The 20,097-nt window shown below is 47.2% G+C and overlaps 1 protein-coding gene across 1 annotated transcript in view; it reads right to left on the bottom strand.

Annotated features, from left to right (window-relative positions):
• LOC122927156 (A.superbus venom factor 1-like) overlaps positions 1 to 20,097 on the bottom strand; it is a 503,636-nt gene that overhangs the window by 209,153 nt on the left and 274,386 nt on the right. The window contains exon 19 of the mRNA XM_044278753.1: positions 2,967 to 3,106. Within this exon, the coding sequence (XP_044134688.1) occupies positions 2,967 to 3,106 (140 nt within the window). The remainder of the gene's footprint in view (positions 1 to 2,966; positions 3,107 to 20,097) is intronic.

Here is a 20,097-nt window from a genome sequence, read left to right as displayed (position 1 = left end):
TCTTACCCCCACCACTCCATGTTGACTGCCTGCCGCTGCCTTTATGAACCTGTGCACCGCTAGCTGTTTCCTGACAGGTGGGCTCCTGAGCAAATGGTCTACTGTCTGGTCATTACTTATGTCACCCTCACCAGTCTCCTGGCCAAGTCCCTGGCCACTCACAACACCTGCTCCCACCTGACTGTCATCATCGCTAGTTGCACACCTAAGGGAGGATACAGCGGACCTCTCCTCCAAGTCTGTGCAGGCCTGTAGCAGCTAACTGTCCTCATTAAACTCGTCCTCGCTAAAAAGCAGAGCAGAGCTGGCAGAATTCATTACTTCCCAAGCAGAAGGAACAGCAAAACAAAGAAACAGTTGCAGGACAAGTGAGGGCACAGAGGTCATTCCTGGGCCATGCCAACTAAATGTAGTGTCAGAGGAATGCACTGATTGCTGTCTGTGTGCATTTGTTGTCACCTGAGATTATGCTGAAGAGCGAGTCAAGTATTCCAGTACAGATGGATTGTTGGTCAAAACACATCCGCTAGATGACAGTGGCAGCTGTAGCCAGATGCTGCGGCTGCTAGTACTTGTGCTGCTACAAAAACATTTTTGCCACTGCCTGTTCCTTTTGAGAGCCCAGACAACTGTCTGTTGGCCACAGTGTACAGTAACTGAATCTGTAATGAAACAGATTAAGTATGAATGGTGCAGCAGATAAACTAGAAGAACACGCCTATATATTAGACCGCCTATTGACAATGCGTGTGATGTACAGTAAGTCTATATATAAAAGAACAAATTAAATGAGAAAAAGAAAAGGCCTCCAGCATGGTTGTACGCTGTTAAAATCCAAGTTTTCTTTGGTATACATTAAAAGTACAGGAACATGACTGAGCCATAACAGGTTGACACATTTTGACATCAAGTCTTAGTCATAACCATAACATTAAGATTATGACTAATACTTGATGTTGAAATGCGTCAACCTGTTATGGCTCATGTTCCTGTGCTTTTAATGTATACCAAATAAAACATGGATTTTAACAGCGGACGACTGTGCTGGCGGTTTATATTTTTTCTCATTGCAAGTTTCCTGGTCCAGGAGCTCCATGCATGTCTCTTGATAGCACTGGATGAGCTGCTAAAAAAAAATTGAGAACAGATTAAATAGAAATGTTGCAGCAGATGAACTAGGTAAACACGCCTATATATTAGACCGCCTGTGGAGACTAAGTTTCATGCACAGTAAGTCTATGTACAACAGAACAGATTAATTATTAATAACGCAGTAGGTGAACTAGGTAAATGCGTCTATATATTACAGTGAGTCTGCACTCTCCCTGCAGTTTCCCTATGCTATCCCCATGCTCTCCCGACAGTGTGTACAAACTCTCACTACAATCTACCTAAACTTTCCCTGCATTGGCCCTGCACTGGCCCTATCCAATTATCTACAATTAAATGCTCTGTTAAAAGGGTTGTCTCGACTGCTGATTTCAGTGATACATTGTTACCGAAACACTCTCTAAGATGAAGTGGGGTTGGTGCCTCTTCCTGAGAGTGATAGCACAGGCAAGCGGCTGTGCGTGCGCGCTCCCAAAGCTGCTAATGTATAAGAATCCCTATCAGCTTCGGCTGAATGAATGCTTTGCAGATCGTGACAACCAATGATAAATGGTTGCCCCGATCTGTTTGCTAGTTCTCCATCTTTCCATAGATGTATAGAACATTTCCAAGGCTGTGTCACATGCCCTGGAGCTGTTCTATACAAGCAGCTATATTTGAAATGAGGTGGCCGAGGACGTGAGCAACTGCCATAGAAGAGCGGTGGTCGGGGTCCTGAGCTAATGCGCACACGGGATCTGTGCACTCGCTCCCGTGATTCCCGGCCACCAGAAGGCCGGCTTATGCTTGTTATGCGCTAGCGCGTCCACCGCTGCAGCATTGCAGTGGTGGCTGTAATCCCTAGAGAGGGGCAGTGTATGAAAAGGAACACATTTGGACATACTAGGGACCAGAGCCATTATTGAAAAGGAACATATATTAGTAAGTTACTTATATTAACTTTATACACATAATAAGTTCAGCTTGATGAGGGGAGTGGCTATTTGCTTATTGGCTTGATGAACAGCATTATGGGTCATGTCATTTTCCCGGGCTTCTTACTTTCACTTTGTAATACATTTAGCTGCCATTTTAGGAAACAAATGTATTTGTTACCATGAAGCGCAAAGAAAATTCAGATTCATGGCAAATTTTATTTTTTCGTTTCTCTTCGATTCACTCAATGCTAAAGATGACCATTCATGAAAGATGAATGACTGAGAAGTAAACGCTCTCAGTAGAGATGAGCACATTTTTCAAAACTTCGATTTGGCTGCTTCGCCGAATTTCACAAAGAAGTTCGCTTTGTGACTAATTACTTTGTCACGAAACGCATTTCTTTGTGAGAAGCGGAAGCAATGACAGGTAATTGCGCCTTCCCTCATCATTGAACCCCTCAGATGCTGGGTTCAGCGATGATTGCTGAATCTGACATGACCCTTGAGGGCTGTTAGGGGTTAATCTGTTAAGAAAAAAAAAAAAAAAGACATCTTGCTGGAAAATCCAGCATGAAAGCTCAGGCGATGTGTGATGACATAATCACTCCTGCCGCCATGACATCATACATCACTGCGCACAAGATTTTGACCGGGATCTTTAATCAGGATGGCCGTGGAGGACTTTTCGCACATAATTGTATAAGGTAATTCATTGTATGTATGTATGTTTTTTAATGAGAATATAATACATTTTGATATATTTGTGGGTATATTGTTACTTTATTTATTGTGTTGAGAAATTGTATAAGGTAAATTGAATTTTTATTCTTTTTACTGACATTTTAGGGAAAATTGATTTGTTACCACTTTGTGAATTTCGATTCATTCATTGATTGACTCATCTTTCTCATTTCTATGACTGTAATGTGGTTGACTTGCCTTCTGCTTAATGTTTTGATAGTTGTAGAGAATGGCCCGTATCTCTACTTGTTCATTTCTCACCACAGAATATGGAAGCTTCAGATCAATGAAGAAGTTCTTCTTCACCTCAATATTGTGAGGTTTAGACACACAGATACCTGTCAAGAAAATGTTAGAGAGAATGTAAAATTCCATATGATCGATTACAAATATAAATCGAGTAAAATGTACATATTATTACTCTAAATCTTGTCATGATCCTGATTACATCCTTTATTAGGCCCCATTCACATAACCGTATTTTTGGTCCACATCCAATCCACATTTTCTGCAGACAGGATGTGAATCCATAAATTTTAATAGGTCCGCAAAAAATGCAAACAGCACACTGTGTACTGTTCACATCTGTATGTCTGTTCCGTAGCCCTGCATAAAAGATAGAACATGTCTTATTTTTGTCGATATCACGGACAAGGATAAGCATTGTTACAATGGATCCACAAAAACACAGATGCAACACAGACGTCACATAGACCGTCACATATCCGTATTTTGCAGTATACGTATGGTCGGGTCAATTAGAGAGGAGTGAATTTTTTAAGAATTCGATTCGCCGCTTCGCCAAATTTTTGGGAAAAAATTTGCTATGATCCGAATTTATTCGTGGCAAATTACGTAAAAAAATGGCTATCTCCTGGCTGCAGAGAGCCTTTATAGTGGTGTAGAACACTGTGCCTTGCAGTAACACGCATAGGGAGTCTGCTGTGGTAGTGAAATAATACTGTGAGTCCACTATGACATGCAGATAACAGGTGTCACTCTTAGAATCACTGCACACTTCACTTATTTGGCCAGTCATAGGGCCAAAACTGACCAAATAACTCAAATACAGTATGAATTCAGCCTTACAGGTCAATGTTAGCGCCAAGAAGCACACTCCTTTTACAAGGTCGTCAGCTGATTCCACATAGATGTCTACAGAACCTGTTCTAGTAAACGCTTATAGAAGTAGAGCCCCCCGACAGAGTGGAGAGGGTATCAGCAGTAAATTGGTGTGGACGTCACTAATAATTTTTCACTTCCTCTGATCCGTCAGAACAATAACCCACAAAAGACATATCCTGTCTGTGGAGCATCTGCCTTCACTCGGTCAGCATTAGGTCAGTAATCCATCAGTATTGCTAATGCCAAAAATAAGAAGGAGTGGGTCCAAAACAGAGATTGACATGTAAACTAAATATTTGCAAGTCTTCTGTGTTTTGTACCCACTCCTGCTTTTGGCTACTAAATCACAAGCCAATTCTGATGGGACCATACAGGCCTTACAGCCGCTGCACAGACAGGATCCGTTGTTTGTCTCATTTTACCTTCATTATGACAGATCAGAGGAAGGGTCAAATAAATGATGATGTCAGCCAAGCCAAAAAGGCTAAATAGTGGCCCAGTCCTGAAGTAGGGATGGTGGAACAGCATGCGAAGTCCACAGAGCGGCCCTATGACATGGTCGGTGAGGTGAAAGCAGCTTGAAGAGACCACAGAGTGGCCCAATGAGAGAATCTGTAGGTGGTGGCTGCATCAGGAGCCCACAGAGTGGCACAATGACAGAGTGTGGAGGTGGCAGCAGCATCAGGAGGCCACAGAGTAGCCAAGGTGATATAGTGTGGAGGTGGCAGGCACATGAGGAGACCACAGAGTGGCAAGGTAACTTACTGGTGAGGTGGAAGCAGCATGAGGAGACCACAGAGTGGCAAGCTGACATAGTGTGGAGGTGGTGGCATCATCAGGAGGCCACAGAGTGGCAAGGTGACAAAATGTGGATGTGGCAGCCACATGAGGAGACCACATAGTGGCAAGGTTACATAGTGGTGAGGTGGAAACAGCATCAGGAGACCACAGAGTGGTCCAGTCATAGAGTCTGTAGGTGGCAGCAGCATCAGGAGGCCACAGAGTGGCAAGGTGACATAGTGTGGAGGTGGGTAGCAATACCAGTACCCGCTGAAGATGGTGGGTGAAAGAAGAAGCACTTGGCATCAGATGTGTGGCATCAGGCGGGTGGCAGCATCAGAATAGTAGCGGAGGCAGGTAGCCAGAAGAAACCAATCTCTTTTGTCAAAGTGTTGGTGTGGCACCAAGGATAATCTAGTCTGATGCATCAGGAATTGGTGGGTGGATATCCTGGCTGATCCATGCCTGTTTCATCTTGGAAAAGGTCAGTCTCTTCACATTTTTGATGGACAGGCGAGTTCTTCTTGGGGTAACAATGGCCCACGCCGCACTAAACACCCACTCTGATGCCACACTACTGGCCGGGCAGGACAGCTTTTCCAGGGGCAAACTTGGCCAGTAGCCGCCACAAATCCAGTTTGGCTGCCCAGTAGTCCAGCGGATCTTCAAGGTCGGCTGGCAGTGTGCACTCCAAGTATGCCACCACCTGCTGGTTCAGGTTCTGCTCTACGTCTAACTGCTGGTGAGTAGTTTTTTCACTATGCAGGTTAAGAAAGCTGCTCATCAGCGACTGTAGACTCAGGCTGCTGCTGATGGAGCTGGTACTGCTCCTGTCACCCCACCCCTCCCCAGAAGCCATGGCAGTGGAACATGAATGTAGAGGGCCCCTCAGGTCAGACCTGCGAGAGGATTGATGATGGCACAGATAGGCAGTGGCCAACTCTCAGTGGGTGTAAAAAAGGCCCCCATTTTGGACCGGTAGCAAGGGTCCAACAAGGTGGAGAGCCAGAAGTCATCCCTTTGCCGAATGGTGACAATTAGGTTGTCACTACGCAAGCAAGTGAGCATGTAGTGGGCCATTTGTGCAAGTGACTCCCTGCCTCCATCTCCACTGCATATTGCCACAGTGTGTCTGGGTCCTCTGCCTCATCTTCCTCATCGCCCTGTAGCATCCTCTGGCTGTTCCTGCTCCTCCTCTCCTGTCACCTGTGTAGAAAAACCACCCATTTCTCTACACATTGCTTGTGTTCCAATGTCCTCCTCCTCCAGTTCAGCCCCCACGGGGCCCATGTGGCCGTGAGATCTAGCCGTCATATCTCCAGTCCCTCTGAACAGCCAAGATTTACCAGCATCTGTTTCAGGACATGAAGCAGAGGGATGACATTGTTCGTACCTGTGATCCTGGCGATTGACAAATAACGTGGCCTCCTCAAAGGGCCTGAGCAAATGGCAGGTGTTACGCATGAGCTGCCAATTGGCTGACATCGAAGTTACACAGGGGAGTACTTCTGTCCGCTTGGATCAACAGGAAATCTTTGATGGCCTTTCTTTGTTAGTACAGTCGGTCCAACATATGGAGGGTGGAATTCCATTGGGTGGAAACGTTGCATATCAGCGTATGTTGGGGGATGGCGTTCTGCTGCTACAGCTCGAGGAGGATGTGCTTTGCAATGCACGAGTGGCTGAATTGCATGCAAAGTTTACTGGTCATTTTTAGGATGTCTTGCAGATGGGTGGAAGACTTCAGAAATCGCTGGACAACCACATTGAACACGTGTACCATGCAGGGCGCATGCTTTAGACCTGCTTGACGCAGCACCGACACAATGTTCTTCCCATTGTCAGTCACCATGGTTCTAATTTTCAGTTGTTGCGGAGAAAGCCAGGATTTTATTTCTTGCTGAAGGACATGGAGCAGTTCCTCCCCTGTGTGACTCCATTTGCACAGGCAAATAAGGTGCAGAAGAGCGTGACACTGCCGTGCCCTGCACATGTGGTATGCTGGAGGGGCACTGTACATTGTCCCTGCAGTGGAGGCTGAGGACACGGTGGAGAATGAGGAGGCAGAGGCGGACCTTGTCGCTGGACCAACGACATGGCAACGTGGAGGCGGAAGCGGCATCACCTGGCCAAGTTGCTGGTGTGGCTGTGCAGGAACCACATTCACCCAGTGGTCCGTAAAGAACATGTACTATCCCTGACCGTAGTTACAGCTTCACAGGTCGGCGCTGCAGTGCACCTTGGCAGACACTGACAGGCTCAAGGACTGGCCCACCTTCTGTTCTACATACGTGTGCAGGGCTGGTACTGCCTTTTTGGCCAAGAAATGACAGCTTGGGACTGTCCACCTCGGCTCGGCACAAGCCATCAGTTCCCTGAAAGGTGCAGAGTCCTTGGAAAGGGAAGGACTGCAGCACTAGCAACTTGAGCAAGAACAGGAGCACATTCAGCTTCTGCACCGTTGGATGAGTGCACGCATACTGTTGTCTCTTGGCAATCGCTTTGGTGATCGATTGCTGACGGAATGCGTGACGAGGAGTAGGAGGAGGAGCAGCAGCATCAGGACCGGCAGATGATGGGAAGGACAGACAGCTCCCTTCCGCTGAGGTGGTGGATCCTTGACTGCCAGAAACCAGGGTGCGTGCCAGTGGGTGATGCAGCGTTTGCAGCGGCAGGCTGGACCACCACATCGGAGCCACGGTTCTCCCAGGCCACTTTATGGCGACGCTGCATATGTTGACGCAGGGCTATAGTGCCTACATTGGCATCCTGGCCACGTTTCATCCTCTGCCCACAGATTCTACATACAGCCACGTTCACATCCTCCTGCGGTTTAAAAAAAACTCCCACACCGCTGAGTAGGTGATTTTACCCCCAACGCTACGCACCGAATGACTGCTACCATCGCTGCCTCCTTGAGCCTCTGCACTACTACTTCCCGGGCAGGTAGGCTCCCGCGAAGTGGGTGGTCTACCATGGGCGCGTTTGGCTCAGGACTTCCCACTGCTGCCACTCTGCTGACTCCGGGCCATGCTAGCGACTTGCTCGCTCCGCTGCTGGCTCACTGGCAAGCTGCCACCCTCTTCTCCCGATCATGATGAAGCCCCAGTGTCACCCGGCTCCCAAGTGCGATCAGCTACATCATCATCATTGAGTAATGTCTGCACGTCACTGATGTCCTCCTCAACTGTCTCTGGGTCAGGAACCTGACCACTCTCAACACCAGCTACCATGCCACTCTCCTCATCACTACTTGCCTGCCTAGTGGAGGAAGCGGCGGATGTCTCTTCCACATCTTGGCTGGGCAGTAGCTGCTGACCGACCTCTAGTAGCTTTTCCTCGCTGAAAAGTGGAGCTGAGCCTACAGCATATAATAATTCTCATGCTGAGGGAACAGAAAAGGACAGAGGCAGTTTGAGGACAGGTGAGGGCACAGGGCCTGCTTCCAGGCCATGCCAACTAAGGGTTGTGTAAGGGTTTCTCTGGGGGTGTCTGATGTCACTTGCAATGTAGTCAAAGACTGAGTCTACCATTCAAGAACCGCTGGGTTGCTGGTCACGACTCAACCGCTAGCTGACACTAGGAGCTCAAGGCCTCTCAAAGTGACCCCTGCTGCCATGGACCCTAATTGCTTTGACCTCTGCCTGCGCCAGAAACATTTAGGCCTCTGTCACTTCCCTGTGCAGGGCCTGGCACTTCTCTCTCTGACATACTGTTAGATCAAATAACCAAATGTTAGATCAACCACTAATACACAGCAAATAGGGTCAGTAAACATGGTAATAGGGTGTCTGGCTCCCTCTAGCCAATGGCGCCATTCCTCAAAAGCCAACTTGATGGCCAACAATTCCCTATCTCCCACATTGTAATTTCTCTCTGCGGAGGAGAGTTTCTTCGAGAAAAAGGCACACGGTCGCCATTTGGCAGGAGAGGAACCCTGAGACAAGACCGCACCCACACCCACCTCAGAAGCATCAACCTCAACTATGAAGGGTAGAGAAATATCAGGTTGTACCAAGATGGGAGCGGAAGCAAAACTCTCCTTGATATTAGAAAAGGCCTTACGCGCCTCTACCGACCAGGAAGAAAAATCTACCCCCTTTCTGGTCATATCAGTGAGTGGTTTAACAATAGAGGAATAATTCAAAATAAACTTCCTGTAATAATTGGCAAAGCCTAAAAAATGCATCAGCGCCTTCTGACTCTCAGGAAGCTCCCACTCAAGCACAGCGTGGACCTTCTCGGGGTCCATGCGAAAACCAGAAGCGGAGAGAAGAAACCCCAGAAATTGAATCTCTGGAACCGCAAACACACATTTTTCCAGTTTCGCGTATAATTTATTCTCCCGCAGGATGAGCAAGACCTGACGTAAGTGTTCCTTATGAGTTTTGAAATCAGGAGAAAAAATCTAAATGTCATCCAAATACACTAATACAAATTTTCCCATTAAATGATAAAAAATGCTGTTCACGAAATGCTGAAAAACGGCTGGGGCATTCATCAAACCAAAAGGCATAACCAAATTCTCAAAATGGCCCTCAGGGGTATTGAAGGCCGTCTTCCATTTGTCTCCTTCTCTGACCCTGACCAGGTTGTATGCCCCTCTTAGATCTAACTTGGAAAAGACTTTAGCCCCAACAATCTGGTTAAACAGGTCCGGGATCAGAGGAAGCGGATAAGGGTCACGAATAGTGATACTGTTCAGCTCCCTGAAATCCAGACAAGGTCTTAAAGAACCATCTTTTTTTTCACAAAGAAAAAACCAGCGGCAACAGGTGACTTCGAGGGTCGTATGTGTCCTTTTCTCAGACTCTCCGAGATTTAAGCACGCATAGCGACCCTTTCAGGTTGGGAGAGGTTGTATAAACGAGATTTAGGCAGCTTGGCGCCTGGGATGAGATTAATAGGGCAATCGTACACCCTGTGCGGGGGCAAATCCTGAACTCCACTCTCAGAGAAGACATCCGAAAATTCAGAGAGAAAAGGTGGTACAGTCTTAGTAGCAACCTCAGAAACAGATGTCGTGAGGCAAGTCTCTCTGCAAAAGTCACTCCAACCATTTATTTGCCTCGCTTGCCAATCAATGGTGGGGTTATGTTTAGTGAGCCAGGGTAGCCCCAACACAAGAGGAGTAGGTAATCCGCTAAGGACGAAACATGACACATCCTCAACATGAGCATCACTTACAATTAAACGAATATTGTGAACTATGCCCTTTAATGATTTCTGAGAAAGTGGAGCGGAATCAATAGCAAAAACAGGAATATCCTTTCCCAAAGTGCACACCTGGAAACCATGAGTTATCGCAAAATGATTATCAATGAGATTGACAGCTGCTCCACTATCTACAAAAATCTCACAAAAAATGTTCTTGCTCTCTAGCGCCACCCTGGCAGGCAGGACAAAACGGGAACTACAAGCAAATGGAAAACCTTCAATTTCCGCCTCAACCCTGCCAATTGTAACAGATGGAACATTTTTAAAAGATTTTTTCCTTTTTGTTTCTTTATTACTCCCAGAAAACTGCCTTAATCTCCTAGAGGGACAAACATTTGCCAAATGATTTTTACCTCCACAACAAAAACAAACCTTCCCATGCGGGCTGAATCTTCTATTGTCAGAGGCAATCAACCCCAGCTGCATGGGCTCCTGCTCAGAAGGGGCTGACAGCGACTAAGACCCCTGCGCACTGAATGAGACCGCCGCACTGTCCTGGGACTGAGTATGACAGGAAGGAGAGATCTCTCCTCTCTCTCTAAGACGCCTGTCAATACGAACGGCCTGAGACATAGCAGCGTCCAAGGAGATAGGCCTCTCATGAAAGGCAAATGCATCTTTCAATCCCTCTGAAAGACCATGGCAAAATTGACTTTGGAGTGCAGCATCATTCCAACCAGTATCAGCTGCCCATCTCCGAAATTCTGAGCAGTATATCTCTGCGGATTGTTTACCCTGGCATAACAGATGTAGTCTAGACTCAGCCAAAGCAACACGATCCGGATCATTATATATCTGACCCAGGGCTAAAAAGAATTCATCCACTGAACGGAGGGGCCGTGCCCCCACCGGCAGCGGAAAAGCCCACGACTGAGCGTTACCCCTAAGCAGCGATATAATGATCCCCACCCTCCGTTCCTCATCACCAGAGGAATGGGGAAGAAGGCGACAATGGAGTGTGCAAGCCTCTCTGAAACGCACAAAATTCTCACTACCCCCGGAGAACGTATCCGGGAGCGAGATCTTAGGCTCAGAACAAACTCCATGAATGCAAGCTGAACCGGTCACTAGAAACTGAGAAAGAGTCTTACGGAGATCAGCTACCTCCAATGAAAGACCCTGGAAGCGTTCAGTCAAAAGTGAAACCGGATCCATGCTTGAGACGGTTTTGGCGGTTTATAATGTCACGGAAGTTGTACAGGAAACAAGACAATGCAAAATGAATATATGACTCACTGGATCCAAAACTAAGGAACAAAATGGGAGACCCCTGCATCAGACCTGGCTCTCTCCCTTACTGCTCAGCCTATGCAATAATCCCAATGGTGGATGATCGCATATCCTCGTACCTCGACTATATAACACCTGAACACCCTACAATAGTGAAGGGACACGACCACCGGCTCCCTACACTAGACACGGAGGGAGTCAGGGTCACCTGGGATCCAGCAAACAGAAAATCACAAATGAATGTAAAACACTTAACTTGTAGAAGACTTGGATCAGCATGCACACACACTCCAGGAAGCTGTATAAACCGCACACTAATGTATTATGGGGAGGAATTTAAAGGGATGCAATCAGTCCAACTACATGACAGCTGAGAGAGGCTAACGAGATGAGGAACTGAAAACCAAAAACAAAGAAAACTCAAGGAGGAGGTTCTGAAAGGCTTCTGTCAGAGCTTCTCAGCTGCCTGGTTGTGACAACAACTCTCTGGACATGGTCCTTCAGCCAGTTTTCAATTCAATTACAAACTATACTTTCCAATCCTATAGACCTGTCATGGCTGAGGATGGGGAAAACCCTCAGCCGTGCGATGCCAGAAGATGTAAACCACTGCTCGGCCAGGACGAGAGAATTAGGGAGCAGGTCACCTCCTAACGCATCCCTAATCCGTCCCTAACAACTAGCTGCATGGGCCGACCTTGAAGGTAGGAGGGCCCATGCTCAGGAACCTCGGATCCCTACTCACCCTCCGCCGGTCCCTGAACTAGGAGTGAAGGGTAAGACGACCTGTTCCTTCTGGACACGGAGGAACAGGAGTCTCACTGGCCAAGCTGCAGGAAAAAGGGGAACAGAAACAGGCCTATGGATATGGCAGCTGAACTGCACTAGTTCCAGCCACCTGCCACAGCCTTGCTGACTGGATCCGTGTTTAGGCAAACTGAAGTCCACAACAATACAAACAGAACTCAGCACACACACATCCACACACAGGAACCCAGATCCATAGCTGCACCGAAAAACAAAGGAAAACATAAACTGAACATCACATAAACTTAAACTTATGACCACAAGGGTGGCCCCCACTGGCAGGTGGAATAACACAGGCGGCTACTCCAGCTAGCCATGGCTGAAGTACCAGTCAGACTGGGGATTAACACTGAGGCTTTATAGGCCCAAGTAGCCACACCCAACAAACACACCCAGTGTTCACACACACAGAAGGGAATTAACCCTTCAGACACAAGGCAAGGGAAGACGGCCACTTAAAGGGGAATACACACATATACTCACTGCAGCTGTTACCGATGACAACAACATGTGTGGCAAACGTGTCCTGGGAGCCGGCCAAAAGGCCGAGACACTGCCACCACATGTACATCAAACCAAACGCTGCTACGGGCAGCTACAGTGAAGGGAAAATGTCACAGTGCACACCAAACATAACACCAAGTGCACACCAGACATACAAAAGTGCATACATACACACACACAACTCAGGTGTAACCGCATGCACTTGACAGTAAGCTACCTAGCACCAGCTCCGGCTGCTATACTGCCAAGTACAATCACATGTTGCCGGCGGCAACCACAAGTGAGGCAACATACTAGCGGCCCTCACCTGTGGCTGAACAACAACACCCAAACCGCAGGCAACATCATGCAGACACAGGAGTCACGACCATGACCATGGCCGTGACAAGACCTTACTTTACCTATTAAATAATGTGAGGAATATGGATTACTATTTACTGTCAGCCATATTCCCACACCGACCATTTGCTTAAAGGTAGCAGAGGTAGTGAGCTCCACAGGAGGGCCCTGGCAGAGGCAGATGGCAGAGGACGTCTAGCAGTCCACCAGTGTTTACAACTTTTCACATTTCCATTCAGCCAGCCAGGAACCCAGCTAATGAAACAGGAAAAGCATCCATGCAGGGGGTCTAGTCCATTCCCCAGTTCAATGGAAATGATCAGAATTTCTGGAGCCAGCAGTTCATAAGGAATTATGAATTGCCTGTCCATTGCAGGCATAGACAACCCGATGCATATTTGTATCCCTGAGGCCATGATGAACAGGCCCGTGGTCGTAGTTTGTTGATGGGAGGTAGGGAAGGGAGATATACATATCTCCCCACATAAACCAAATAACGGTACCATGCTTTGACTCTACTGGTAGCCGGAACCCAGGTGGATCCGTTGGTCCCAAAACCATCTCCCTGTGACCTTCTGGTCTGGAACTATGAACCCTAAAGAGTTTTGTGGGTCATTTTCTGCCAGTCCAGCAGGGGGGGGGGGGGGTGGACTCCTCCCAGAGGCCGGGAGGGGAGCGGCCGGCTACAGGTTAAAAGGCTTATGCCAGAAAGCGGGCGTGTCTTTTCTCTGAAGGAGGGTCACATTGTGCCATGTGTTTAGAGGGACCTGCAACCTGCTGACATCACTGCCCTCCATGTGAATACAGCTAAGAACTCATCACAACCCAAAAGGACTCATCCATCTGGTAAACTGACTTTTGTTCTGCTTAACCCTATTTGTACCATACCACCTGTATTTGTAACCTCAGACCACTGTATATATTCCTTGTTTGTATAGTGTATTGCCTAGTAAGCCCTTAAGGCAATTAAATATATAATTAAGGTTGAGCGAACCCGAACTGTAAAGTTCGGGTTCGTACCCAACTTTAGGATTTTTGGACCCCGGACCCAAACTTTTCAGTAAAAGTTTGGGTTCGGTGAGTTAATGGCGCTTTTTGAAAGGCTGTCAGCCAATCAACAAGCGTTTAACTTGTGTGCCCTTAGAAACCATCACAGCCATGCCTACTAATGGCATGGCTGTGATTGGCCAGTGCAGCATGTGCCCCAGCCTCTATATAAGCTGGAGTCACGTAGCGCTTCACGTCACTCTGCTCTGATTAGTGTAGGGTTAGGATTCAGCTGCTGTGAGGGAGAGAATTTGACAGAATCTTTAATCTGAAGTGCTTGTTAACTCAGCGATCTACCTAGATTTTTTGTGGGTGCAGTGCACAATCTTTTTACCCTGCCCTGAGCCCAGTGACCCCGAAAAATTACTTTTATCTGTCTTTTAGTTAGGTGGGCGGCGGCGGACATTTTATGCAAGTTCTCTGCACCAGCACAGCATATGTGCATTTGTGACAGTTAAATAGAAGCTTGAAATACTGCAATTATATTCTGGGTTTTAAAAAAAATCACCCATTTTTGGCAATACCCTCCATCTGGGGCCTATGCCGCATTAGTCAGTGTGCAATTTAAGCTTGAAATACAGCAATCATTTTCTGGGTTTTATAAAAACACCCTTTTTGTGCAAAATACTAAATTTTACAGCCCTTGCTGCAGCTGTCAGTGTGAAATTTAAGCGGCATATACTGCTGTCATATTCTGTTATTAAAAAAACACCTATTTAGGGCAAAATCCAAGTTTTGCGGCGTTTGCTGCTTCTGTCATTGTAAAATACAAGCTTGAAATACAGCAATAATTTTTTGGTTTTAAAAAAGCACCCCTTTTTGACAATACCCTCCATCTGGGGCCTATGCAGGTTTTGTCAGTGTGCAATATAAGCTTGAAATGCTTCAATAATTTTCTGGGTTTAAAAAAAGCACCCATTTTTGGCAATACCCTCCATCTGTGGCCTATGCAGGTTTTTTCAGTGTGCAATATAAGCTTGAAATACTTAAAAAACACCCTTTTTGGGCAAAATGCTAAATTTTACAGCCCTTGTTGCATCTGTCAGTGTGAGATACATGCGTTAGACACTGCTGTTCTATTCTGTTATTAAAAAAAAACACCCATTTTGGGCAAAGTACTTAATATTGCAGACTTTGCTGCATCTGTCAGTGTGAAATACATGTATTAGATACTGTTGTTCTATTCTACACCGATTTTGGGTGTCAAATAAGGGACGTGGCCCCGGTCGTGGTGCTGCTAGTGGAGCTCTTGGTGCAGGTAGAGGACGTGGTCGATCTGTGCCAGCTACACACACAAATGAAACACCTTCCTCAGGTACGAGTAGGCGACAGAACCTTCAGCGGTATTTGGTCGGGCCTAATGCGGCACTACGAATGGTGAGGCCAGAACAAGTACAGGCGATAGTAGATTGGGTTGCTGGCAGTGCCTCCAGTTAATTTACATTGTCTCCCACCCAGTCTCCTGCTTAAAGATCAGAGTTGGCACCTGCAGCCAATGTCCATCAGTTTTTCACCTTATCCCCTTGAAAATCAGCCAAGCAGTCTGAGCCCCAAGTCATGCAGCAGTCTCTTCTGCTTTTTGATGACTGCTAGCAGGCTTTCCCAGGGCCATCCACCTAGTCCTGCCCCAGAAGTGGAAGAGATTTAGTGCACCGAAGCACAACCACTTATGTTATAAGATGAGTACATGGGAGGACCACCGAAGCACGTCTTGGATGATGACGAAACACAGGTGCCAACTGCTGGGGCTTTCGAAAGTGTGCAGACCGACAAGGAGGGCAGGGGTGAAGACTGGGTGGAAGATGATGTGGAGGACGATGAGGTCCTCAACCCTACATGGAATCAAGGTCATGCGAGTGACCTGTGTAGTTCGGAGGAAGAGGCGGTGGTCGCACAGAGTCACAAGCACAGCAGAAGAGGGAGCAGGGTGCAAAAGCGGAGCGGCCGTCCCCTAGACAATACGCCTGCTACTGCCCACCGCAGCAAGGGACCGAGCACACCAAAGCCAGCTCCAAGGAGTTCCCTGGCGTGGCAGTTTTTCAGACAATGTGCTGACAACAAGACACGGGTGGTTTGCACGCTGTGCAATCAGAGCCTGAAGCAAGGCATAAACGTTCTCAACCTGAGCACAACCTGCATGACCAGGCATCTAAGTGCAATGCACAAGCTGCAGAAGAGTAGACACCTCAAAACCAAGAAGGGTCTCTGGCTCCTCCTGCTTTCTCTTCTGCTGCAGTCTCAGCCTCTTCATCCACCTCTGTAATGACAGTGCCACCTGCCACCCCACAAACAGATGATCTGCCAGTAACACCACCACCTGGGTCACCAAGCATCTCCACAATGTCCCACAGAAGCGTTCAGCTCTCCATCTCCCAAACAATGGAGCGGAAGAGGAACTATCCCTCTACCCACCCGCGATCCCTGGCCCTAAATGCCAGCATTTCAAAATGACTGTCCTTTGAAATGCTGTCATTCCCGTCTGGTGGAGACAGAGATTTTAAAAGCCTTATGGTGGTGGCTGTTCCACAGTACGTCATGCCCAGCCGCCACTATTTTTACAGGCGTGCCATCCCTTCCCTGCACAACCAAGGGGGGGACAAAATCAGGTGTGCACTGCGCAACGCCATCTATGGCAAGGTCCACCTAACTACAGATACGTAGACCAGTAAGCACGGTCAGGGACATTATATCTCCATAACAGCACACCTGGGTAAATGCAGTGGTGGCTGGGCATGAGGTGGATAGCAGTTTGGCGCATGTCCATCCACCACCGAGGATTGCAGGGCGCTTCAGTTTGCCTCTTATTGCTTCCTCCTCCTACTCCGCTTCCTCATCCTCTACCGGCTCCTCATCCAGTCAGCGTAACACCTTCTCCACCAAGTTCAGCACAGCCAGGGGTAAACGACAGCAGGTAGTTTTAAAACTTATCTGTTTGGGGGACAAACCCCACACCGCGCAGGAGTTGTGGACGGACCTTGAGCAACAGACCAATAAGTGGTTGGTGCCAGTGAGCCTCAAGCCCGGCCTGGTGGTGTGCGATAATAGTTTAAATCTCGTTGCAGCTCTGGGACTAGCCGGTTTGATGCACATCCCTTGCCTGGCGCATGTGCTGAATTTGGTTGTGCAGAGATTCCTTGACCCCGATATGTCAGAGCTGCTGCAGAAAGTGCGGGCCGTCTGTGCGCGCTTTCGGCGTTCTCACCCTGCTGCTGCTCGCCTGTCAGCGCTGCAGCGTAACTTCGGCCTTCCAGCTCACCGCCTCATATGCGACGTGCCCACAAGGTGGAACTCCACCTTGCACATGCTGGCCAGACTGTGCGAGAAGCAGCAGGCGATAGAGGAGTTTCAGCTGCAGCACGCACGGGTGAGTCGCTCGGTGGAACAGCACCACTTTACCACCAATGACTGGGCCTCCATGCGAGACCTGTGTTCCTTGTTGCGCTGTTTCGAGTACTCCACCAACATGGCCAGTGCCGATAATGCCGTTCTCAACATTACTATCCCACTTCTATGCCTCCTTGAAAAAACGCTGCTGGCGATGATGAAAGAGGATGTGGCACAGGAGGAGGAGGAGGCAGAGGGACAATTTCATAGGGTTTCCGTCCAGTCATTCACAAGTAGCTCCGAGGCTGGGTTCCTGCACCCACAAACACCAGGTACACAATTGTCCAGCCAGGGCACAGTTCTGGAGGATGAAGAGGTGGAGGAGGAGGAGATGGAGGAGGAGGAACCGTGTTCACAGCAGTGTGGCACCCAAACTAGCTCATGGCCATCACTGGTGCATGGCTGGGCGGATACAGAGGACACAGACGATATACCTCCGACAGAGGACATCTTTTCGTTGCCTCTGGGCAGCCTGGCACACATGAGTGATTACATGCTGCAGTGTCTCCGCGACGACCGCCGAGTTGCCCACCTTCTAACTTGTGCTGATTACTGGGTGGCTACGCTGTTGGATCACTGAGAACTTTTGATCAGCTGAAAAACAGCTTGTTTCAGTTTAATTTTTATTTTCAATTAATTGAATGCTCAAAAAATGTTCTGTCTCACTCTCATTTCTTCTTGTTGCATGTTGAAGCTCTACTTGGAACCTTGTTAAGATCCAACAATGTAAAATACGATTTTTTGCCATTTTTCAAGTGGTCTTAAACTTTTGATCAGGACTGTATAAGAACCTTCCCAGCAGCCATTTTCTACAGGTTTTTTTTAAAGTTCAGAGAGAGACAGCAGTGCCATTGCTGTGCTTTGTGCTTTGCTGTGTAATTACATTAGGTAGTTAGCTTATATATATATATATATAATACGGATAGTTAGTGGGAGATAGTCAATATGGGTTATATCCTGATATAGTGTAGCTGATAGGTTCTGCTGTCCATACATACATGCTACAGACATAGTGCTGTGATGTCACAAGTTCACAACAATAGTTAGTGCACCAATCAGTAATATGTAGTCAGACCTGGTAAAATGAGAAGTTGCATGTATTGCGCAAAAATATGTGCATGATTAATTGCCGATTAGCGCAATTGCGAATATATTGGAGCACTCTATCTGCTGTGAGACAGTGACAGGTCTCACACAGGTTAGAGGCAAGGAAGGGGTGAATAGTTCGGTCCACACCCCTATTCCACCACAGGCGAGACCAGCTGGAAGTAATCAGGCTGGCACAAAGCACCTCCCAGGTTGTCAGCAAGAGGGGAGTGTGTTATCTGTGGACAGAGGCCTGGAGGCTCTGTCTGTGTGGTCTCAGCTGGGCAAGGCTGAGGGACCACAAAGCTGGGAAATAGCCTGGAGTTGGGTGACGAAGCGACGCCTGGGAGGGTTGCAGGGCTATAGTCAGGCGGACTACTAAGCCCCAATCCCCCACCATAAACACTGAACTGGAGACAGTTGTATGTATCTCGCAGGCAGTACATTCGGGGCCTGGGACAAAACATCAGGGGCCCAGGCCCCGAATGTTTTAACCTAGGAACGCCAACTGGTATTGGTACTTGATATTACATATATCCGTGCATTTATATGGTCTATCTTGTACATTCAGTGAATCGTATGCATGTAGGATTTAATCACTGCACTGGCTGGCACTCTTACGGCGTTGATTTGGATGTAAGTGGCAGGGTTTGCAATGTAGGTACGGTGTGTCTCTATGTTGTTTGAAATATTTTCACATTACGCCGGATGGAGTTTTTCTTACTCACGACCACAATGTTTTCTGTGGAATTCCCCACCGTTCGTGTCTCTCCCCGCTGTGTCTCTCTTAGTTGGGTCCGCGTGATTCCCAGTCGGCTTGTGATAAGCTTTGTGGCTACACTCCTCGCCACTTCAAAGCGCACTCCTCCAGATACTGCCAAAGCGCCGTGTGTCAGCCTGATGATAATCCGATTTCATAGAAAAATAAGTCACCGTCCACACTGTCTTTCTGTCGGCATTCACCATTCACCAGACGCATTTTGAAACAAACTTGTTTCTTCCTCAGTGGTATATGTTCAAATGGATAACTATTTGAATGCCGACAGAAAGACAGTGTGGACAGTGACTTATTATTGGAATATCATCAGGCTGACACACGGTGCGTTGGCAGGTATCTGGAGGAGGCGCACTTTGAAGTGGCGAGACAAAGACACGAACGGTGGGGAATCCCACAGAAAACATTGTGGGCATGAGTAACCCAAAAAATCCATCAGTCTTAATGTGAATATATTTCAAGCAACGTAGACACAGCGCAAATACATTGCAAACCCTGCCACTTATATCCAAATCAGCGCCGTAAGAGTGCCAGCCAGTGCAGTGATTAAATCCCACATGCATACGATTCACTGAATGTGACAAGACAGACCATATAAATGCGCGGAAATATGTAATATCAACTACCAATACAATCAAACAATAGATATATGGGACTAGCTGCAACTAATATTTACATATGGACAATGATATCTACTGAATGAACTACCGTCCAAATACAGTTTCAACAAATCTGTTCTGCCATATTTTATATATTTAAATTTTTTTAATTATTTTTGATGCGTGAGCTCTGCATGATATATACCTTGGTCAATAATCAATGTACAATATTGTGATGTATCTTTTAATATTATTTTAATGAATGTTTATACAGATGATGAATTAATAAAATACAGGTGATTTGTTGAGAGCCAGCTTAATTAATAGATTATTTGTATTCTTCGGTGCCGTAGGGTGAACGGCAGACTGTGCGCCACAATAGCTGGTGAGCTCCCTTAACGTGTCAATATACAAGAAATAAAAATATATTCGCCTT

This window comes from Bufo gargarizans, chromosome 2, assembly GCF_014858855.1.
Source record: "Bufo gargarizans isolate SCDJY-AF-19 chromosome 2, ASM1485885v1, whole genome shotgun sequence".
In the NCBI taxonomy this organism is placed as follows: Eukaryota; Metazoa; Chordata; class Amphibia; order Anura; family Bufonidae; genus Bufo; species Bufo gargarizans.
The sequence above is the reverse complement of the archived record's forward strand: the minus strand, read 5'-3'. Positions and strand labels throughout refer to the sequence as shown.